The 24,971-nt window shown below is 39.4% G+C and overlaps 1 protein-coding gene across 1 annotated transcript; it reads right to left on the bottom strand.

The window, feature by feature from the left end:
- Positions 1-3,284: 3,284 nt before the first annotated feature.
- LOC307038086 (arf-GAP with coiled-coil, ANK repeat and PH domain-containing protein 3-like) lies at positions 3,285-12,640 on the bottom strand (the record flags this gene model as incomplete). The annotated part of the gene is made up of 6 exons (XM_079679382.1): positions 3,285-3,347; positions 5,573-5,647; positions 7,319-7,414; positions 7,525-7,569; positions 12,081-12,264; positions 12,561-12,640. Coding segments are annotated over 6 exons (543 nt in total), but the record flags the coding sequence as incomplete, so codon positions are not given.
- Positions 12,641-24,971: the final 12,331 nt, after the last annotated feature.

The following is a 24,971-nucleotide window of genomic DNA, read 5'->3' as shown; positions in this document are numbered from 1 at the left end:
GCGCCTTTGAGTTGTGAAAATCGCTATATAAATAAAATGCATTATTATTATTATTATTGTCCGCAGCATCCTTTTCTGTGTCTCAATATCAACGTGTTCCTCTGTTACACATTGTTCAACTTTTGCAGCCTGAAACGCCAGGAAAGCTCCGCTCTGCTACCCACAATTCAGTTCGGCGAAAAGCGAGGCAACGTGACGTCACCCCATTCAAAGTGAATGGGCAGACGCGTTGGAAACCGTTTTTGAAGCTGTCGAAGCTGTAGTGTGGACGGGCCGTTACGCTTGACACATTTTAATGCCTTGACTGTTCATTACTGTGCATTGTCCCTGCCAAATAAACGATTAATGAAAAAATGACTTGCTGAAAATACCTGACTAACTTAACCATCATCAACTATTCTTCAACAAACCTGATTGACTTCCCTTCGTAAGTCCCAAAGCCCCCAAAAGTCTTGAAAATACACTGATGATAAGAGAAATTCAAGAAGCCACAGTCTTACATATTATGTATTTGTGCAAATGTAAAAGAAAGTTGCCATGACAAGTACAGTAAGTAAGAGAGTTAACGACATGCAAAAGGCTTTAATGCCTTCTTAATGTTTTTCATTTTTGTAAAGCACTTTGAATTGCCTTGTGTGGAAAGGTGCTGTATAAATAAACGTGCCTTTCCTATAATGAGCTGTGTTGGAATACAATAGGGATGTTGAAGATAAGGAGATTAAATGAGTGATGGTTTGTCTTTATCTAACGAAACCCTCGGGTTATGTGTCCCTGAATAAATGTCTAAATAGCAAGTGTTGCATTTCCTTTGTCTATTCTGAAAGCTGAGGATTTGAACCGAGGAAGAAGAAACAATTATTTAGACAGATTTTGAGTTTCCACTGATATTATGGGCATTTTTTGATAAAATGGCAGCAAAAATATACTGTTTCTGACTTGTATGGTATAGTAGGCACTGATTAGTGAAATAACATCCAATTAACACGGGTAGTTTTTTGATAATTAAGATTTTTTTTATGCCATGAATGTGCTTGTTTCAGCTCCTCTAATGTGAGACTGTTGGCTAACTAAAACTTCAAATATAGGAAATTAATTATCATCACTATTTTACATGCAAATGATGATTGGCAGACCGATCATCAAGGACATTACATGAAGTAGTAGAAACTATTTTACCATACATGTTATTACATTATGTATATACATGCATGTATGTACTGCATGTGCCTCCTATCTCTCGTGCATTTTAACATCTAAGTTGAGATGTTAAGTGTTGTTGTCCATAGCACCATACAACGAAAACATGTAATCATTATTTGACTACAATGTCCATCTGGAGTTTGAAGCAGTGAAAATCAAACCAATGGAGCACATTTGGGGCATCTTGCAGCGCTGCTCTGGTGATGTAAACACAGACATATAGAATAGCAGGAGGAGCGACAGCAGGAACAGGACTTCTCCATTAAATCCTCCGTTAAAAATGAATGGCTGTGGTATTTCTTTTCGCTGCACGGCGACAGCACTTTAACACCCTTTCTGCTCTCCGGATTTGTACTTGCACACCGAGAAGGAGCTGCCCCTTTGACCTGTCTAAGTTTACACAAGGCTTATTGCACAGAAGAAACAAGAAGAGAAGAAACAAGAAGTGGGGAATAACAAAGTAGGCCATGCTGTTCTGAAAGCAGCGGGGAATAAGGAATACATTAAAGCGACATGCTGCAGTTTCCTGAATGGATATCTCTCAAGATAGAAGATTCTGAAAGACGTTCATTTTGATGCATATTGAGCTTCTAAACATGTAGGTAATAAGATAATATAATATATTTATGAGGGATCTGCTAATTCAGGACACTGTAGTGTAAAAAAGTGACTATATACACAATTACACTACTACAAATCTACACTTTAAAGAAATATTTCAGTAAACAGACTGACGAAAGAAGACACGTGTGTTAACCTTTTAGTCAGAGGTCATCAGACTTTACACTAAGTAAAAGTTACAATACCGCAGTGTACTGTAAATGTCCTGCATACAACACATTCCTTAAAGGTCCCATGTCATGGCCATTTCCACTGATCATAATTCCAATGTTGAGGTCGACTAGAAAATATTTATATTGTGCAATTTTCCAAACTCACTTTGGTTTCTCAAACAGCATCTCTGTAAACTACGTGTATTCACTGAATTTCACTCTCTGCCTTTAACGGCTCGTTGTAGCTCCAGTAGCTCCAGCCCCCACCCTCCCTGTGAGCACAGTATGCTCTTATTGGTCGGGACGTTGTGAATCGCGCCGAGCTCCGTGGAGGTGTGGTTTCCTTGTTTAGCGATACACAGCGAAACACAGGCAAACTCATCCTGAGCACACACAAAGTCACAGCCGAAGTAGAAACAATAAGTGTGGCTTGATATTGATTAAGAAAAAGGTTGATAAACGCTGTGAGAATGGGTCTGCGGAGAGAATTTCACCGCGATCCCAACTGCCTGTTATCAGCCTGCAGCCAGGGAGGAGAGATCAGCAGAGCTGCCTGCACTGAGTGTGTGTGAGGAAGTCCGTGGATTGGTCAATTTGGACCAATGAGCGAGGGCTTAACATAACGGCTCCGCAGACGTAACGTAACGGCTCCACGGATTGGTCCATTTGGTTCCGGGTACGGTTGACATCATGCGTACCCGGAAGAATCAAATGGACAGTGACGTATCTCCAACGAGGCGTTTTGGGGAGGTCTTTTCTGTGTTAGAGTTTTACTCGCTACAGGGTGTACTTTGAGAGTTTTGACTCTGCAGACTGTTTACATGCAGAAAAACCTTCATAACACACAAGGGGACGGGTAATAACCGGAAAAACATGACATGGGACCTTTAATAAAACTGCAGTATTTAGCATCAAATATATACTTTAAATCACAAAATACTGTATGCTACTTAAATGAAGTACAAAGTAGGATAAAATCCAAAGACTCGTTTAAAGTACAAGTATAAAGTAGGATAAAAAGGAAATATTCAATGAAAGAAAGTAGTATGGGTATAGTAGCTAGTCGGGTAAATGTACTTTCCAACACTGGTAAATGGTGACGGTTTCCATACAGGCTGTTCAAGCTGTGTTTCTAATTGTTGTGAATAAATGATTCAGTTTGCCCTCAAGGCATCTGGAGTCTGACTACAGCTCACAGAGAAAACTTCAAAGGGGTTTGTTAATGTTCTGTATGATGACTGGGGGTCAAACTGCCCCCCCCCCCCCCCCCTCCTCCTCCTCCCCGAAAACACACTAACCCAAAGATGTGTTTCAACTTTCAAGCTCAGATTCAGATGGGAAAATGAATGGAGGATCACTCACCTGCATGAGAGTCTGAGAGGAGATGGTGTCATCGGGAGAAGAAAGAAAAGAAAATACAGCGTTAGAACAACCAGAGCAGTTTCATTTGAGATAATACAAAGATCTCTCAGCCTCAATGCACCTCTGATTATCCTCCTTACTGCTCTTCAAGGAATACAAGCTGCCCACAGAAAGAAAGCCACCCTTCAGGGCTGCACGATCAATCGCAATTATATCCAAATTGCAAAATGAGATGGACTCGTGCTAAATCTAAATCGCAGTACGCGGGATTGTGGGAAACGGTATTTCGATCTCTCTGTCCGTACACACAAACTGGAAGATTGACAATACAGTTGACTTTGATCAAATGTATAAAGCTGATGATGCAGAGAAGCCCAGTCCTACAAATGGGACAGATGAGAGTTTAATTGCATAAGCATTTCATCCATGTTGTTTATAGTATGTCTGCAAGAAAGAAAAAACAAGTCAAAAAAACTAAAATAATCGCAATTATCAATTGTATCTAAATTTTGCCGCCGTACATCCCGCCATAAAGATATTTCCATACCATGCCGACCCTTTTCATTCAGCTTCATCTCCCTGACCTTGATTATCTCCCACTCCAGTCCCTCTGATGGACGGTGCATTAAAGCTCAGTGTCTCACAGCTCTGGTAAAAACAGATCAATAGCGCTCCACACATGTGACCCGGCTGCAGGCTGCAGGCTGACAGATGGTCCCTGATCCTGGGGTTCACAGGAGCCAGACACAGGGCCCCTAAAAATCAGGCTTTGTGAATTATTAAATAACAAGATGTCAGAAGAGGAATACACCCTCATAGCAGGGTTCCCTCATTTTAAAGGATAACATTTCTAAACATTTCCAAGTCCATTCGTTTTAGGGAATACTGTTTGCAACTTAAATATATGATATTCCAATTACTTGTATATCAACTATTCTTGCACTATTTGATATGTTTTATTGTGTTGCACTGTATGAGGAGCCTGTGACCTCAGCTGTTCATTGTCATATCTACACTGTAGCTATGCACACATGACAACAAAAGCCTTAAACCTTGAATATTGTATAGCAGCAAAACTTTACACCTCAAAAAACGTCTACGGATTTAACTTATTCCAGGACTTTACCAGTCCTTGAAAAGTTAGGTTTTCCATGATTGTAGGAACCCTTCTGTAGAGCCTTATTATTTTTACTAAAAGTGACAAATGTGAAGTCATAGCGGTTAGAGACAAAAAGATAAATCCATCCTCTGGGGACCATGCATGTCTTCAGAACATATTGTTTGAATCCAATTCATATTTTGAAATATATCAAGCTGGACCAAAGTGGTTCATTACAATTGGGATCAATAAAATACTATGTTATCTTATCCTATCAACACTAGCATGGTTAGAAATGCTCAAACATCACAGCCAACTCTTGCCTCACAGTCCAGGGCAGCGAGGCTCCAGGAGATAATGCGCTTATTATCTACAGCAGACAACAGTGGGATTAATATCTGGTAAAATCACTTAATACCTCCTGATTTTAATGCTTAAATCAATGCCTGGACTTTGTTAGGGGGATTAATCAAACACTTCCCAGCTGCCCAGCTCTAATCCCCCCCCCCCCCACCCCACCCCCCAGTCACAACAGACGGCGCTGAGTGGCAGATCAACCTTAGAGGTGAGATGTGACATTAAAGCAGCGTTAGATTAGCTCTATTTCACCCTGTGTCTCTCCCGGGACATGTCTCCATGCTTTAATGTTCTCTCATTCTTTCACCCTCTGTCTGAAACCAGAGCCCAGTCTGCTCTGATTGGTTAGCTGGCTGGCTCTGTTGTGATTGGTCAACCGCTAAGAGATGTCCCGCCCCTTAGCCTATCACGTACAATGTGGGTGTCAGTATGTTACGGAAGTAAACAAAGGACTTATTTGGTCCTTTTTGCCTATGAGATAACATGTTGAAGCAATTTAAGTTTTGCGTATTTCCGTCAATATAAATGCTACTTTTTATGGATTTTTTTTTACTTCTCTAAACTTTGTGCATGTTTTCCTATGAGAAGAAACACTAAAGTAATCTCAATGTTTGCTGATATCTTTACATTTACATTTAAGCATTTTAAAACCTTTTTTACATTAAAGAATTCAATGAAATACCCGTCTCAAACTGGCCAAAGTATTACCGTATAATGGAAAAACGTTTGGAACAACATGGTCTAAAATTAAGTAAATAAAAACGATTAAATAGGAACTCACCCTCTGCTGAATGGTCGCATGTTTATGCTCCATTTCCCTCTTCTCCATGGCTGAATCAATCACCAGCTGATCCAGCTATAAGCCCGTCAACATAAACACAAAGAAATAAAAGTTCAGTGTTTCTGGGAGACATTCAGTCGAGAGGGCTTCCTGTGAAACTCTCCGTTCTGCAGAGATGACTCTAACATAGCAGTAAAGGTAAAAAGAGGTGAAGAGAGATCAGAGAGCAGCACTGACTCTGGGTCAGCGTTTGGTAATGAAGTAATGAAGCATCGATTGTCCTGCAGCAGAAACAACATGCTGTGATCAACATAGCATGCTGTGTTACGTAAGAGGTCTATTAAGGCTGCACATTAATCAATATGTAATCAATATAGGCCATAGCAATAATCAAATGGCATGAAGCAGAATATTTGTTAAAGGCTAAATATGAGTTATCATTTGGAACTAAGTATTCACGTTTTTTTCTGGCTTTGTTGACAGTTTTATTGTGGTGTTGTTATTCCTCTTGTGTTTTTCGTGTGGCTAAATCACAAATAGTCAATGTATGTTTTGTTTATATGTAAAAGTGCAAAGATATCCCGGACTACAGATCATATTCTACAGACTTAACGAAATATCAGATGCTCTTAAAAATATCACACCATGATAATTTTAACACTTTTTCATTGATAACGAGAATAATAATTCACAAATGATCCATTTCTCCAATATCATGAATCATATCTCAATTGCAATGTTAGAATAATGTCAACAAGTCAATGTTTTTTTCAAATGGTGCCGCTATATTTTATGTATATACTGTACAAGCTATGGAGCTCTTATTGCACGCCAAGAGGAAGACTTTTTTTGTATCAGTACACCCCGAATTTCATCAAAAATCCAACATCCTGTTAAATGACATGCCAAACTTTAAACTCAACCCCAAACATTACAGAATACTAATCACAATAACATATTTTGAAATGTATACTTTTACTCTGGAAGAATGAACGTCCTCCAACATTTAAACTTTTCATTGATCAGACAACACATTTTTTACCTCTGGAGAAAATGACATTGGAAAAATATAATCGTGGACATATCTTTCAAGCTCTGTGGTTGCCATTGTGTTATTTGGAAAATATATCTGAGATATGACCAGTGATGGAATGGTGCATTCTGTGGCTCGTTTTCCTGAAGGCCGGAAATACTAGTTGTGTCGTCATTGTCTACATTGTCGCTGTATTGTTTAATTCATTGTATAATTATTTGCTTGTTTTACTTTGATGTTCTTTTTTTCCTTTTATGTTTATTTTTCATGGCTCTGTTATTTAAGTTATATTGATAAGCATTTTTTTTTTTTTTCGACCGTGTGGGCATGTGCGGGTGGAGGGAGGGAGAGGGAGGGAGGGGGGAGTGTAGTGAGTGTACTGTGGTACTGTGATATTACAATATCAATGAAATGGCATCGATTACTGTACACTATAATGAAATAAAAAGACTTGTAAAAAAAAAAAAAAAATCCAACATATTCAATTAAAAAGCAGAAATGCACAATATATATTACACACTTGTCTCTTGTTAATAGTTCAAATGAGTATCAACCATTTCAAATCAAGACACAGAGCACCTAGAATCTCAAATCCCTTTTAGTAGCTGCAGACACAGAGGGAACTTTGATTTGTGGGGAGATTAAAATGTTGTTGTGAATCATAGTAGAGATACAGCGAGTAACAACATGCAAAGAGCGCCTGTTTCTCTCACCTCAGCAGCCAGCTTCTTCATGTACGGGTTGATCTCATCCAGCAGGTTGTAGCCTTGTTGGAACAGCGAGTACTGCGCGTGCATGAAGGACAGCATCTGGATGGGACGGGTGTTATTACTAACATTATAAAGTGTTTGAACTCAAATGACACTCTGTAAGTATGTGGAATATATGATAACGATACAGGTTTATTGTTTTGACTTACAGCGTCCAGGATCTCAAACTTCTTCTTGGCCTGGAGGACATTGATCTGCAGAGAAGAAGACAGACATGTGTTACTAAATGTAAATAATGACCTCCTGGAGTATTGATTATGGTGTTGATGATATCCACTCAGTGTTTCCCACAGAATTTGATTCTATTTGTGGGGGCACCGCACAAAAAAAGAAAAGCCAAAGGCCCCTTAACTTATTCGGGTGGTCCACGCATCCACCCCCCCCCAAATAAGATAATACATGCGAGTTCATGGCTACTGTAGACAAAGTTCTTGTTGCTCTGTGTTGCGTTGTTAATGAGTGAGACACACCGGAGTCGAGGATCTGAGGGGTTTACTCTCCCAAAAATATAATTTACAATTTCGGTATTTAGCAGACGCCTTATTCCAAAGATTTACAATGACCAATTACAGGGACATTCTCCCTGGAGTAACGAGGGCTAAGTGCCTTACTCAAGGACAAGTGGTGTTCCAGGCAGGATTTGAACTCGAAACCTTCCGATCATCAGCCCACCTCACTATCCATTAGACCACCAACAACAAAAAAAAGAATAAAGAAAAAAGAATAATAATAATAAAACAATTTTTTTTATGAGATCCATTTGTGGCGGACTATATTTAATTGTGGCGGCCCACCACAAATAAATCAATGTATGGGAAACACTGCCACTACAAAACACCACATTTGACACCTACTGTACAGGCTAATGAGATAACTCCATCTAGTGGACAGTCATTTCCTTTCTCTCACTGTAACACCATCAACCAACCAATAAGAGTTAACCTTATTCTACATCCATGGAGTTAACTCGGAAATAAACAAACCACCAGCCATAAAATGTAACTAAGTATTTTCACTCTACTGAATTTGAAGTACTGATGTCTCCTCCTCCACTATGTCTTAGACCACATGTGTCAAACTCAAGGCCCGGGGGCCAAATCAGGCCCTTGGTGGATTTAATTTCTGCCCGCAGGATAATTTCTAATTACTTTTAGATCTGGCCCTCCGGTATATTGCACGCACACCTTCACTCCATCCTGAGGGTCTCCTCAGCTCAGAGCCTGAGTCCAAACATTGATGACCTTGAACCCAAGATGAGATGCCAAGTATCTGCTTGAACTAGCATCACAGAGCAGCACACTGAGTTTACATGGATGTTTCCTTCTGCACTTTGTTTCTCACGACAACAGGGCATGTTTGTTTTGTTCTTTGAGGGAAATAGTTTTTTGAAGCTGTTGTTGGCCTGTGGAAAAATGTAATCATAAGAAATGACTCTGGAGATAGAGCCATAAGAAATGAATGCAACTGATTATTTAATGTTTAATGTTGTCTTTATAGGCAATCATTGAAGCTTTGTTAGTTTTAGGTTTAATATGTGCAATAAGTTCATTTCAATACGTTCTGCAATAAACATTGAACCAGTCCGGCCCTCGACTAGTACCCATTTTTAAATGTTGGCCCACTGTGTATTTGAGTTTGACACCCCTGACTTAGGCTCTAAGACTTAGAGGGAACATATAGAATTGTTTCTTAACTACATACTCTATATTGAAGGCTTTTATAACCTTGCAAAGAGCATATCAAATAATATATATTTTAATAGAGTTTTGGAATGCTAAATCCTGGTTTTTCAATAATGCATTTGGTAAAAAATAATGTGAGATAGACAGAAGGTTAACAGTCACAGCAGCATTGAATACTTTACATTTTAATACTTGAGGTACATTTTCATAATTATACTTAAATAGTGTTGCACTTTATTAGAGGTGTTGAGATCTTATATTATTATGAGCAGACTGGGCTCTGGTTTCAGACAGAGGGTGAAAAGAAGTGCTGCAGCACAGGCAGTATGAGAATAATAGAGAGCTTTTTGAACATTAAAGCATGGAGACATGTCCCAGTAGAGACACAAATACAAATATGAACCTAAGAATCTGCATAATAGGGCTCCATTTAAAGTCAGGGTAGGTAAGAATGGAGAAACCAGCTCGAGTGCGCTAGAATTTGAAAGTACGCAGCCGAAAAAATCTGCCCCTTCCTTCAGACTTCCTCACAGAGCCCCTCCTCCAACACACACGAACGCGCACATGACCAATGAGGGCACGAGATAAGTTTGTGCACAGATGGAAGGCTGACAGGCAGGTAGGCCATCCAGTTATCTGACCCGGGCCGCCTCAGATGATTGGTCGTGCTTTTTACGGCGCCACGGCTTTTTTTAATGTATTTCTTGTCAAAGCATTTCATGTATTCATTGCTATCGGGATGTTAAGAGCATTCCATGGAATATAAAAAAAGTGTTTCTGAAGTGAATTACCTACCCCACCTTTAAGTATTCTGTACTTAAATCATTATTTTTACTCAACAAGAGGATCTGAACACTTCCTCCACCGCTTTAAACCACCAGTAGAAGTGGAAAAAATACCCCGCACATTTCCCCTATGGCATGTCCTGAGTCTCTCCATTGTAAATATTAACCGATGCAAAGCTAAATAACATTTTGTGCTACATTTAAGAGGTCACTTATCCATATAGCACATCTCCCAGCAGCTTTGACCTTCTCTGCCTCGAGACACTTTCAATGAAGACTCAAAAGGGTAACGTGTCAGAGCAGTGAGAGGAAGCTTTAAAGAAAGGAACGAGGGCACGGCGTGGCAGAGATCGCACTGAATCAGTTTCTTTGTCGCCCCGCGGGCGGTCATAGCGCTCACAACTTGTGGGCAAAATAAACCGCCTGCTGCATATATGAAGAGAACGGGATGTGTCACACAGAAAGAATGACGGACGCAGACACCGCCGCGGGCTGAAAGAGCCACGACACGGTCATTCTCTGATCGTACGGGAGAAATGTAAGTGCGTCTGGTGGGATTTGAATAATTATAGATACTTTCAAACTAACCACTGAACAGATTTAACCACAGTAATATTCAGACTTCAACCGATTGTCACCAGATGTGTTTTGCAGTGTGTGTTGAAGCCCAGCTTCTGTTAACACGTGTTATTTTTCATCTCGTGATCTGAATTAAGGAGAGTTTGAAGCTGGGGACTGTCTCAAAAGTGTATGAAAGACAATGACTTACTTCTGTTTGACTTGTTTGGTAGTATTCTCTTGTTTTTGTAATGACTGTTTATAAGTCAACTCATTTATTTATCATAAAATAATCAGAGTATAGGGTAAAACATATTTAGGCGGAGGCGTGTGGTGCAGTGGGTTGTGCGTTGGGATCAGGGGGTCACAGGTTCAAACCCCGCTGCAGTCAGCATTTCGTTGTGTCCCTGAGACACTTCACCCCAAATTGCTCCTGTGGGGATTGTCCACAGTGTGGAGTATGTAAGTCAGTTTGGATAAAAACGTGAAATGTAATGTAATGTCATTTAGCAATTTGGTATATACATTACATTGCAAGCTAAAAGAGCTCCTATACAGAACGTGGAGAAGTATAAATGGCATTTTAAAACCGTTTAGCACAAAAAATAAGGGGGTCGCTAAAATACTTAGTGTAGTTAGTGAGACCAACAATAAGTATAGTAAAGTATCCAAATACCAATATGTGTGTGACATAGACAGAAGTATATATGTGACCCGCTCTATCGAAATCAGTCGGAAGTCGCAACGGCTCATTTCAAAATAAACGTGGATTTGCGTAAAAAACTATTTTTCGGGGTTCGGGTGTTTTGTTTGATTTTAAACAAACAAAGTCTTGGCTTTCAGAATATGACATTTTTATTTCCAAACTCACACGATAAATACATTCTTTAAGCTTGTAAAGGGAAGATGACAGGCAATCTGCTCTTCCGCAGCGCCGCCCCCCCTCCCTCTGGCTGACATTATGAATGTAAGCGTAGAGTAATCATAAATAACACGGCAGGGTCCGTGACAGTTTGTTTTCATCTGATTTCAAATAAACAAAGTCTTGGCTTTCAGAATATTAAACTTGTTTCGTCAAATTCAGATGATAAATACAACTTTGAAGCTTGTGGCGGCATAATTACAAGAGGAGAACGGAGTAACTTAACGTCACAGCAGGCATAACAACAGCCGGTGTTTCTTGTGAGGGTTTTCCCCGGGAAACAAACACAATACACACAAACACAAAAATACACAAACACACGTATACACACACACTCGCGAGCTTCTCCCAGACCAGTAATCCAAAAGAAAATATCTTCCCTCCGTAGTATTTTGATCATTTGCTAATAATCAATCAGATCGATGGATTCCAGAGAAGAGGAAACTTTGAAGGCCTTTTTCTCAAAATGATGACTCGGAGACAGTCATTATATAATGTGACATATTTTGCTTAATATTTTGAGTACAAAAACTGATATCATTAGAAAGCTATGAATCTCCTCTTTCCAACATTGTATACAACTCAAAATGTGTCTTCGGGTCAATGAGACTGATTTCGATGGAGCAGGTCACATATGTAGGTCAGATAGAGAGTATCTTTACTCGACTGTTGTGTAGGCGTTGATGTCTCTGTCAGGAAGGTGCAATATCCTGAAATATCTAAAAGGACCACATTGTGTATCCTGACATGATTCTAACCTGCAGCACGTAGTCCAGCGCGAGGTGTCTGAAGCACTTCCTGGTGATGCTGAGGGTCCCGGTAGCTTCCTCCACCTCGTGAGGTTTGTTCCTCGGCGCCTGAGCGTTCTTCACCTGAGCGATCTCCAGATCCTCACGCACGCGGTCAAAGTGCTTCTTCGTGTCCTTGAACTTACGAACATCCCTGTCAGAAGAGCGGATTTAAAGCGAGACATTAGCAAACTCAAAACAAACAGGATTACAGGTTTTTGGATTTACCACAAAGTCAACGTGAGGTCACGCTGCATTGTTCATGATTCGGCTTTAACACGCCTGGGGTGCAAAAAGCTGTACCGTTTAATATTTAAAGACACCAAAAAGGTTTTCGGAGGTAACAAGGGTACATGTGCTCTTTTAAGGTTGCTAGTTCTTCTATTAAATCTTTAATGCATCCCAAGGCACAGCAGGGATCTGAAGAAAGTGAAGTGTAGGCTTACTCACTCTTTCACAAAGTTCTGCAGCTGCTGCTTCACAGACCTCTGAGCCTGATCGAACAGGACCTGGAACAGAGGCAACAGAAGACATTAGCATGTTTAATTTCACTTTGTACAACTGGAGTTGAAAGACATGGCAAAAATGGCGTTACTTTTGCTGTGCAGAAGTGCTTTGACTTTGTTACTAAGGATAAACAGTTTAGGTTTGTAGATTTATATATTCATATAACCAACAGCTGAAACGATAAGTCGCTCAAGGGGTAAATTATTCTCAAATATATTGTGAATAGGTTAATATAACGTTTTATATTTTTTATATGACCAGCTTCTTAAATATGAGGATTTGCTACATTTTGTTATCTTATATGGTAATTAACTAAATCACTTTAGCCTTTGGACTGTTTGAAAAAAAAAACAAGCAATTGAGTAGACCATATTTGGCTTTTGGAAATGGTTTTGATGAGTTTTTTTTACATTTCCTGACATTTTTTAGAGAAAATAATTGATAGGTTGATAACAAAAATAATTCCAGATCAAGCATTTATAAAAAAAAAAATCAGAATAATCAAATTAAAAAGCATTACAGTCTTAATTTAGAGTTTAGACTCTTTGGAGAGGCATAACTACAGTATTTTTACATGAATATCTTTGTACGTTTAGCACTCAAGTAAAACATCTAAAAAAGGTTTTCCATCTCTGACCAAGAACGCAGGAATCCTGAAGTCAGATGTAATTCCTTTTAAGACCTTTTTTAAGACCCTTTCCATACATTTTAAGAACTCATCGTCACTTTGAGTTCTAACCGGTTACCTTGGCGACACACTTTACCTCACATTGACTATATACAGTATTGATTGTCCTTCCTCCTTATCTTCCAACCATTTGGACGCAGACTTGCATTTCCCCATAACGATGTTGCTTAGCAACCGGCGTAAACGGACCTTCGCGCGCTATCAAGCAGTGAGCGTGCAATGTCCTGTTCAGATGACGTCAAACCCAACGGGATGGCATAAATAAACTACACAGAATCACACTACACACCTACGCAATGATTACATTCGGGCAGACTGTAGAATACAACCTCTTTGGACAATTGATATACTACTAAATGTAATACCTTGGAAAATGCCGTTTAATACTTTTTAATAGCCTTCATTTTCGCTGAATTCATTTATCAACTTTTTTTTATCAACTACTTTTTAAGACGCCCTGAAGAAGTTGAGTATATATAAAAAGAATAGGAAAATTCTTGTGTGACAAATAAAGACGTCGGACCCTAACTGTTGTTTGATTATTTACTTACTACTATTAAAACCGATACAGCATGAAAGAAATTAAAAATAATATATATTTTCTGCACAATCTCACACAATATGCCATTTCTCATCCAAAGTGATGAGACTTTTGGAGGGAAACCACCTTCCCACCGTGTATTTCTGACCAACAGAGGGCGCCAAAGCACACATTTGTTCCCATAATTAATGCATACGTTATAAATCAGCCTTTAATGCCTGTTAGAATGAATGCTGCAGGAGTGTCTCTCTGACTCTAACTACACCGGCTGAGACACAAACAACAACAACAACATTCAAGATCCTCCTCCTCTCGATTCACCCTCTGAACACATCCTCTGATCGCTGCTGCTGCTAAATAGGTCACTCGGGCAGAGAGGCAGGGAGGAAGTGAGAGGGAGGGAGTGAGAGGGAGGAGAGGAGAGGAGGCTTTTGGTCCAATGTGACACTGCAGAGTAGGGCTGCTCAATTAATCGTATTTTAATCGCGATCACGATCATGGCTTGCAACGATTACAAAAACAACGTAATCGAAATAAAACGATTATTTTTTTATTATTATTACTTTTTTTTTTTTTTTTTTTTTTTTTTTTTGGTTTTTCAGTTGAATTATTACTTAGAGTTCAGGGTAATCAACTGTTAAAAACATACTGTTCACATTTTTTTTCTCCAATAAATTAATGTTTTCAAAGTCAATGAATAATCGCATTTAATAATCGCAATTACAATTATTGACCGAAATAATCGAGATTATGATTTTTGCCATAATCGAGCAGCCCTACTGCAGAGTCAATGCAGGATTCAGAAATACTAAAACTGAGCAGCCTGATTGGTTAAAGGGGTTTGAGTCCTCCTCCTGTCTGAATTATTGGATATACAACAGTGTGTGTGGATTAGGAGATTTGCAAGGCACTTTAAAACTAGGCTTATGGGTGTTTTAACTCTGCGGTTACAAGCACTGATGATGACTAAGACCCTTTTCTTCAGTTGACTGTAGGCGATGTGCCAGCATAATTCAAAAACAAAAAGCGGCTGAGATAAAGTGGTCATCGTGTTCCTGCCTATAAGAGACGCGTATGTTTTAATTTGGGGTTAAGGCTTTATTTTACTGCTCTATAAACTCCAAATAAGAGTAAGTGTGAGAATAACGAAGCAGCCCTCCCATCCGGTCTGTTGATTCATCAGAACACCACTTCACTGCCTGTGAGAAACAAACCAAAGGAATCCCTTCAGTGCTGCGTCACACTTTGCAAGCTGCATGTAACTAGCAGGTGATTAAAACTTTTGAGTGAAGTTAATTGAGTGCTTTTAACTACTTCCTGTCCGATTCAAAAGCCACATACTTGACTGCAAAGGGGTCGATGGTTCATGTTGGGTCAACAGTTTCTCCTGCCTAAACGATTTGGAAGAAAATCACTAATATTGCAATTGCGATTATATTAGCGTAGAAAGGGAACTATCATTTATGAAACATTATTACCGTTGAAAAACATAATAAAATGATCCTAAATGTGATATTTTTAAGGATGATCTGTGCCAAACAAGTATTTTTGTGTGAAAAACTTAACACTTATTTCACAGATTTTTTCAAATATTTTGACTTAACCAAATATTGCGCTTTCTGCGATTTGGACATTGCACTAGTTCATATTGGCATTTCTTTATTTGTAGATTAGTTGTGAAGCCCTAATGCAGTTTAAGAAGTGAGAAGTGGAGTCTTGTGCCATCAAGTATTTCCACGATGTGCAGAGGCCATAAACACTCGGTTGTAAAATCAGATTGGGCACCGTGCAGAAAGGACTGAAGTGTACGAGTCCATATTGCAATTTTGATAACATTTGGATTAATTGGTCAGCCCTAATTCAGTTTAAAAAGCACGAGTGAGAAGTGGAGTCTTGTGCCATCGAGGATTCCCACCAACATTCGAGGACTCAGAAACAGAAACAGCGGTGAGCAGAGGCCATAAACACCCGGATGTAAGATAAGTTCGGCACCGTGCAGACAGGATTGAGGTGAACAGATTCAACCACAACCTTTAAGAGCTGTCGAGTCAACAAGCACACATCCATGTTGGCCAGTGTGTGTGTGTGAGTGTGAGTGTGAGTGTGAGTGTGAGTGTGAGTGTGAGTGTGAGTGTGTGTGTGTGTGTGTGTGTGTGTGTGTGTGTGTGTGTGTGTGTGTGTGTGCGTGTGTGTGGTGGCTGGGAGAATTGCTGAGAGACTTCCTGGCTCGGGGGGAAGTGCAGCTTGGAGCATTCCTGAGCTGCTTTGAGGGAAGTTGACACCGTAGTTTCGTTTGACAAGAAGCCAGAGGTCGTCTCTGATGGGAACTCGCCGGACTCCAGGAACAACAAAACACCATCCAAAGGAATATTAATGGATCAGATGGTGCAATCGTGTGTGAAATATCTTGGCTAATGTTGGAGGTATGGCAGAGAAATTAGGATATTCTTGGTCCCCAGAGGTTACTTCCCATTTACTTAAATGATCATCATCAACAAAAAGCACAACGTATCAGACACAGTTGTTAAAAGGATACGTCCAAACTGAAGCTCTACTATAAGCCAATACAAACTTTCTGTTGCCCCCTTAAACTAATTATGTTGCTTGTTATTATTTTGAACACTGGATAGCGTATTGGTGCAACAGGGTATATAATGGAACTTACTTGTAGAGGTGGAAGTGGTTTAGGCCGTGAAGAGCACCGTGTAAACAAATGGCATTGCAAGTAACTAATGTTATAGTGATTGAAGAGAGTGCATGCGTCCAACTTTTCCACACAGTTTAGCAATCTATCGGTGATATTGAGAATAATCAACACACTTTCCACTTTCCTTTGAGTGGGTCCGTGTTTTGACTTTCTTTATTGTCCATGTAGAGAGGACCCACACAATGGAACACACGTTATTGTCAATGGTTGCTTTGACACGCTAACAGACAGTTGGTGGTGGAAACGTTCCTTGAAAAATGGACAAAACCAATAAAGGTTTAAGAATATCTTTTGAAACGCGGCTAAATGTCTGCACGAGGTGACTAGCATTCACAGATACACACATGCGGTATGTTTGGATGAGAACATGACAACTCCACGAGTACAACTGAAGCTAACACAGCATTCATGTCTCTAGCTTTTGAAATGTGATGCACGAGTGAAACAGAATGTGATCCAACCTTGTCTAACGAGAAAAAGGGAACAACCTAAACCATGATGTTTTGGAAACAACTTTTTTTCCAAATGAGATCCATACACACCCCTCGACCCAATAGCCAATGGTAAAGGGCGGTTTGATTTGATGGCCGTTAAGCTTGGCGCCCCAAATGAAGTTTGACTGGATAAAGATAACAGTATAATTTTTTTACAAGAACATACTTTTTATTTCAATAAATGCAGATATTTAAGAGACAGGATTAGGCACATTGAATGATATCTTATATATTATAAAACAAATAGTAGTCAAGTCTTAATGTTATGAATGAGATTCCTATTTGTTTTGATTTTAAATGTTCTCAAAGCTGATGACACAACATTATTTGTCTCATACTCAATAAAGAGGTCAACATTCACAGTGTTTCTGGAATGTGGTGGAACAAAGGAAACTCTGTCCAACATGTGAGTGTGTAAGTGAGGAATATCTGTCTCATCTTCTGTGACCTGATATCAGAGCTGAGGAATGACACAGCAACAAACTCCCTCACAAAGCTCCACTGTACCGAAAACAGCTTCTGCTCCCATTCCTCAGACATGTCGGGACACACACTGATCTAATCCAAACAGTAGAGCAAATTATCTTCAGCCAAATCAGTGATCCATGCGCAAGAGTAAAGAACACAACTGTTCAATCTGAGAGAAAAACTGTTGTTCTTGTTGTTGTTGTTGTTAGCCTTTATACAGGAAGGTTGATTGTATCTAAACAACCCTGCTTCATTCAGTCAGATAGGTTTCTAATGTTGCACCTTCAGAGCATCTCAACTAGCTGTACAACTCATCAAGCAGATGTGGTGCAATCTTCAAATAGCAGAAAGCACCATTTTTTCTTTAAAGACTACATTTCTATTAAAAACAGGCTTCGAGAAAAGGTATTGTCCGACAAATTGTTTAGTATACGGACTCAACCAAACCATTTTTTCCCCCGTTACATTTCCTCTTAAGTCCAAAAAACGTTTCCAATGACAATGAGAATGTTGATACTAAAGAGATCTTCAATCGTAAGGCTTTACAGAGGGGGGGTGAAAACTGCACAGCACATCACCAGGACGGAGCTGCCATCCACGGAGGACCTCTACTCCCAGCGGCTCAGGAAGAAAGCCCTCAGGATTATAAAAGACCCCCATCACCCCAGCCCCAAACTGTTCAGTCTGCTGCCGTCTGGCAGGCGCTACCGCAGTATCCGGACAAAAATGGTAAATGGACTGTACCTATAGAGCGCTTTATCCAGTCTTTAAGGCCCCTCAAAGCACTTTACATGCTACATGTCATTCACACATTCATACCCATTCACATCCATTCATACAGCACTGTACCTTACTCTAGGACCTAACATTCACACACCCTTGGCCATCGGGAGCAACTCAGGGTTAAGTATCTTGCCCAGGGATACATTGACATGTTGAGTGCATCATGGGCTGGGATCGAACCCACAACCTTCTGGTTGAAAGACGACCGCACTCCCTCGCAGCCACAGTCGCATCAAAAACAACCAGACTCAGAGACATTTCATCCCACAGGCAATGAGACTGTTCAACACCTGAACTGTTGCAACAACATCTATAACATTAATCTGCTACTTAGTAATTATGTATCTATTTATCTAATATATCATTCCAATAGCTCGCATATAGACTCTTATTTCACTATTTCAAAACAATTTTTCTTTTTGTATTTACTTTTTAATATTTATTGCACTGTATTTTTCTGTTTATATGTATTATTGTGTTGCACTGTTGGAGAAGCCTGTGACCTAAGACATAGATACTCTGTAGCTATGTTCGTATGACAAAATAAAGAACCTTGAACTTCCAATACCCTGAATTATATCGCTGTTGCTATGTGAGTCAAAAATAATTGCAATTTGTTTCCCAAATTGTGAAGACATCATCTGAAGAGCATCAACACTTTTCTAATCTTAAATCAAATCAAAGTATTTACTTAAATATAAACTCGGGAGCAATTTCTAAAAGGATGTCTTTTTCTACCAGCACCGTGTATTTTGCACCATTTGCTTAAGATCATTAAAAGTTGTTGCAATAATGATATCGCAGCTCAAACAAGCCCATTACATATTGATGCTCAGTGCAGGTCGCCCTTTTTGTGTCTATTTTGCAACCATTTGTAATGAAGTAACTATCATGGCAATCTGTTACTTCATCCCAAAATGTATGCATTTCAGTTTGGACTGACTCTGCAGATGTTCATATCATATCAAAGTAACTGTGTGTGGCCTTCATTGGGTTTTGTTGTTGCAATGAGACTAATTTGTATTGAAAGAAGCCAAATGTGCACTAAAAACATGCATATTATCCATTAAATGGGTGCAACTAAAGCAGGACAAGGAGGACAGTCCCATTATCGATTTTGAATGTCAGGGCTATAGAATAATAATAATAATAGGCCAATGAACGCTAGAATAACATGGATCAAGTAATTCCTTTCATGTGTCGTGTGGTGAATCTGTCATTCAGCAAATGTGTCTCTGTAAGAATCAGTGGATATTTGGGGCCACTGTGCTCCTTTTGAAGAAATATTTTAAATAGGATTTCACTTTTCGGGACAAAGAGTTGTCTTCTGTGAGGAATGAGAAGGATTGCAGACAGGATCGACTTCCTGCTGTGTCTTTCTTTGTTTTCCAGTTTCCAAATATAACCCAGAGACTTTGGATCCCACACGGGAATAAACTGGAGTGTACAGCCTACTGCGTGAGACACGTATTGTAATCAAATGAAGTAAATCTGCATGCAAGTGAAAATAATATGCAATTAAAACATAAATTCCTCAATCTATACTTAACTTCTCTCTGTCTAACCCTACACATAATCCTTTCGCAGCTCGGATGTTTATCTCTTTACATCGATGTGCTCATGTCTAATGGATGTTCAGCGTCAAACACAAGTCAATAATGTATTGAGTATTCATATGGAGTTTCACGCTTGAATTGAACAGAAAGCGTCAAAATGTTGGCCTGATTCTGTTGATGCAATGAGCTAAAGCAGGGGTCGGCAACCCGCGGCTCTTTAAGCCCTCTGCTCTGGCTCCCTTGAGCTTAGACAAAAATAAGAAGGAAATACAATTAAAATATTTGTATTTATATTTTGTTGCACGGTTGAAAATGTTTCGTATCTTTTATTTTGAGGTGATAATGTAACACGTAATCTTTTTTTAAAAAACAGTTTTAATTAGGTCAGCTAAAATATGTAGGTATAGGTAGGTGGGTAGGTAGGAAGGTAGGTAGGTAGGTAGGTAGGTAGGTAGGTAGGTAGGTAGGTAGGTAGGTAGGTAGGTAGGTAGGTAGGTAGATAGGCAGGTGGGTAGGCGGGTAGGTAGGCAGGTAGGTAGGTAGGTAGGCAGGCAGGCAGGTAGGTAGGTAGGTAGGTAGGTAGGTAGGTAGATATCCTAAGTAAAAAAAAGACACTCAGAGGAGTATCTAAAGGCTATGAAATATACAGAATAATTGAGAATACTCTCTTACCACTCTACTCAACATATATCCCGTTGTTTTGTACAGAAATGACAGGAAATGGATGGAAATAAGGGCCAATACTCTTTTATACTTTTCTTGGATGTGTACTGTATGAGCTCACGTCTCTGTGTATACGTCAAACATGTGTGTTCATTCAATGCATTTTTAAAGGCATCTGAGCATGGCTGCAACAAGGCCAGTTGGCCCTCAGCAGTCCCACTCGTACGGGGACATTTCTTATTCCTAAGCGTCCGTCACCAGCAGCAGATTTAACCATCGTCATGTTTTATTCATCGCAGCACTGCCGGAGTCCCTCGGCTGCAGCAGCGCCGCTCAGTCAAATGCACACGCTGTCTTTCCTGGTTAAAATACTAACGTGTAAAAGATGTCCTGAAATGTTAATGCGAGTTGTGAAAAATAAGCGGACCTCGAGGCCGCGTAAAGATCACATCGTTGGAAATATGTCAATTTATTTGAGATGTTTTATCTCAGGGGAATCGTTCTTATCGCTTCAGTCTCACACTTATCAAACCCCCCCTTTTTTGTTCTGATCGTACATCATAACAACATGGAAAATATTTGACAGCCAATCATAACAATGTCCGGTCACATTCTTGGCTTTGATGGGAACGCTCTTATGAATATGCTTACAAAAGGCCAATAAAATCAAAATATCGCCAATAAAACGGATAAAAAAAGCAGCTTTTTCTACCATTATTGCATTATAATGTAATGATATATATATATATATATATATATATATATATATATATATATATATATATATATATATAAAGTAAGAAGGAATAAGTAGTTCTTGGATTTTGAAATAAAGATCTGAAGGTTCGGTAAGATAGTTTTCCAATAAACTATTCAGGGATGTTTTTAGTATTTTATTTGTATTTAACATGCATTATAGAGTGTGCTGCTTGTAAGGGTAAATGTACACTCTAGTCCAGGGGTGTCAAACTCAAGGCCCGGGGGCCAAATCCGGCCCGTGACTTATTTTGCTGTGGCCCCACAAGAGCTTGCAAAAAATATAATACGTTTATTATACGGTTACGTGCCGCTTTACAGAAGCACGTTGCCAATAAACTACATGTCCCATAATGCATCTCAGATATGCCTTTTTTTTCAGAATTTGGCATTTTCTCAGAATTGTTCTTTTTTTTCAAAATTGTACTGATTTTCAGAATGTGTTTTTTCTTCAAATCATTTTGTGACATTCTCACTGAAGAGACTTGCAATTATTTGCCCTAGACTTCTGCTTTCAGACGTAGTTAATTATTAAGTTATTACCCTATTTGATAAAAATCCAATGCAGAGACAATAATGTAATATAATACATTATTTGATATATTTAAAATATTTATACATGTATTCTTATATAGTCTTAAAGTTACAACCGGCCCTTTGAATGCAACCATAATGCTGATGTGGCCCTCGATAAAATTGAGTTTGACACCCTTGCTCTAGTCGAAATAAATACAGTCTGATAAAGTCCTGTAGTAAATCATGCTATTACAAAGTATTCCAAATAGTTTGCATGAGTTTTATCTTCTGCAGCACGGGCTCCAAAACTAATTTCCTAACAGAGATAATAAAGTATATTCATCTACATTCCTGCTCTGATTTGTTTTATAGCCTCTGAAGCAGAAGAGAATAATATATAACATTTTTCTTTGCTCTGATAACAACCTTTGCTTCATTGGCTGATATTGTGGTCCCCGATACGACTACATATTCTTCATACACCAAAGCAAATTCATCGTATGTGTAAACCTACTTGGTAATACAAACGATTCCGATTCTGACAAAACAACATTAAAACATTTGTGGCTGAGGTTGTGACCTACGACATCAATTTGAGACGCCAACGCCGAGAGGCTGTTATAATAACATTTCAATAAAACTAAATGAAACTATGCAATCCTGGAGGATACGCCAAGAAGAACAAAACGATGGAGGTCAGACCAGGGACCGTAGGAACCAGATCTCCCTCTACTTTAAGTAAAAGGCAAATGGATAAACTAAACTAAAAAAAACAGCAGCAACTGGACAACCAGATCCTCCGTCCTCAAAAGAAGCAACAAAGGAAATAAGGGCAACATGAAGATTTAAAGGTCCCCTATCATACTGTTTTTCATCAATATATTATAGGTCTCAGATATATACAAAACATGTCTCTGAAGTGTTTGGCTCCAAATAACAGACAGATCATTGCAGCATCCCATAATCCCCTCTGTTTCAGCCCTGGTTCAAAAGTGCCGATTCTCTGGCCGTTTCTCAATCTCGAGGATACTGGCTTCCAAGCCAATATTTCAAGGATGCTATGTCATCAAGTGGCGCAGCAGGACCGTTCCAATGTCCAGCATACTTGGAATTCCACCGAGGCCACGTCCTTGGTTTGGGGGAAATTTCGAGGCTGCACATGGGTAGACTTTGCATCCTTAAAATCCCCACAATGCTTTGCGCACGGACCAATTTCAAAAACCCTTGCGGAGAATGGCTGAACCGAAGTATGTAGTGGCGTAGAACATGTGTTGGTAAATATGTTACTTCGTTACATTTGTTATCACCAAAAATGTGTTCCGTGAAAGTAAAGCAAGTTCATAATTAGATAGACATCGTGAGGTATTTATTTTCGGTACAGTTTATGTTGAAACCGTTAGAGAGAGTTGCACACTTGTTAGCCTGTTCCATTCTTCTTTGTTTTCCGTAGCCGTGGCTTGGAAGCATACTTGCTTCGTTACTGAAGGAAGTGACTACCAAGCCAGCATCCTCGAGATTGACAAACGGCCAGAGTGTCTGTTACTTTAGATGAAAATAAGAAGCCCCTCCCCACGCCCCTCTGAGAGAGATTTGGTTAAAAAGAACACAATGGTGCTCTAGGAGGAGATTCAGGTGATAGGGTGTGGGGGGGGGGGGGGGGGGTTACCTTGGTTGGTGATTGGCTAATGGTTACACAAACCAAAAAAATCGTTATGACATCATAAAGTGGCCAAAATCTGATCAGCTCATTTTCAGACAGGTTTTTATAGAAATGGATCAGGACAAAAAGAGAGAGAATCTTTGTTCCTGAAACTTTCAGAGTCTCTTTCCACAGAGGGGACACATGTTGATGTAGAAGAGACATGAAGAAGAGGGGACACATGTTGATGTAGAAGAGACATGAAGAAGTGGATTTTGAATAATAGGTGACCTTTAAAAGCTCACATAAGGAATAATAACTGATGTGTCTGGTAGCAAAACAAGAGTTTGACACAAACACATCAGGTTGGAGGACACTATTGTCTGACTACATGCTATAGACAGTCACACACACACACATACTGTACACATGCCAGACCAGATATAACACGCTCAAGGTTAACTAAGGTCACTTTTGTCCAGCGGCTGAAGCTAATCCTCGCCTGGCTCTGTTGACCCTCACTCTGTCAGCTGACCCCCCTGTCTCTCTGAGAGGGATTGAGGTGAAGGGAGTGGCTGATTTGCGGCGACACATCTCTGCTCTTGCTGTTGTTCTTCAGAAAGGAATGTCACACACACACACACACACACACACACACACACACACACACACACACACACACACACACACACACACACACACACACACACACACACACACACACACACACACACACACACACACACACACACACACACACACACACACACACACACACACACACACACACACACACACACACACACACACACACACACACACACACACACACACACACACACACACACACACACACACACACACACGGTCCCAGCTAATGGACTTCAAAGGGCCTCAGGGGTCAGGAGGTCAGGAGCCTCGGAGGGGAAACCCCACAGCTGTAAAGCTATTAAAAATATTACCTAATTGTTATTGTTATTCAAGGTTCTGATTCTGAGGAATGTTATTGCCGTTAGATGACTGGATATGACTTAAATACTTGTACATAACTGCCTTGTTGAACAGATAATGTAAAAAAAATAATATAATAGGTTTAAAAATAATAAAATAATAGGTTTTTAAGATGTTACTAATGCCGTTTGCCAATGTTTTATAGACAAGTTGTAAGAAAAAATACAATGGCGGCACGGTTAATTCAAATATTGTATCGATTTATCATCAAATTGCAGATAGCACAATATATGTTTTAGACTTAATATTAGTATTGTGAAGCTGCAGCGATATCCGGGCCAATCAATCATATTCTATGGACTTCACAAATACAGACCCTCTGAAAAATTGAATAATTTAAATATACTTTTCAATGATAATGTATGATACAGTAATACTGTGATTCTCATTTACAATATCTGTCAAAAATAATCAAAACATGCAGCTTTATCAACTAATGAATACATTTTAACAGAACATTTTTGCATTTAGAAGCAGAATATAAATATTTAACAAGTAGTTTACAATGCATTTAATGTTTATGCATGTAGGG

This window comes from Notothenia rossii (assembly GCF_949606895.1).
Source record: "Notothenia rossii genome assembly, chromosome: 4".
Lineage (NCBI taxonomy): Eukaryota > Metazoa > Chordata > Actinopteri > Perciformes > Nototheniidae > Notothenia > Notothenia rossii.
Note: the sequence above shows the minus strand (reverse complement) of the source record. Positions and strands in the feature narration are given on the sequence as shown.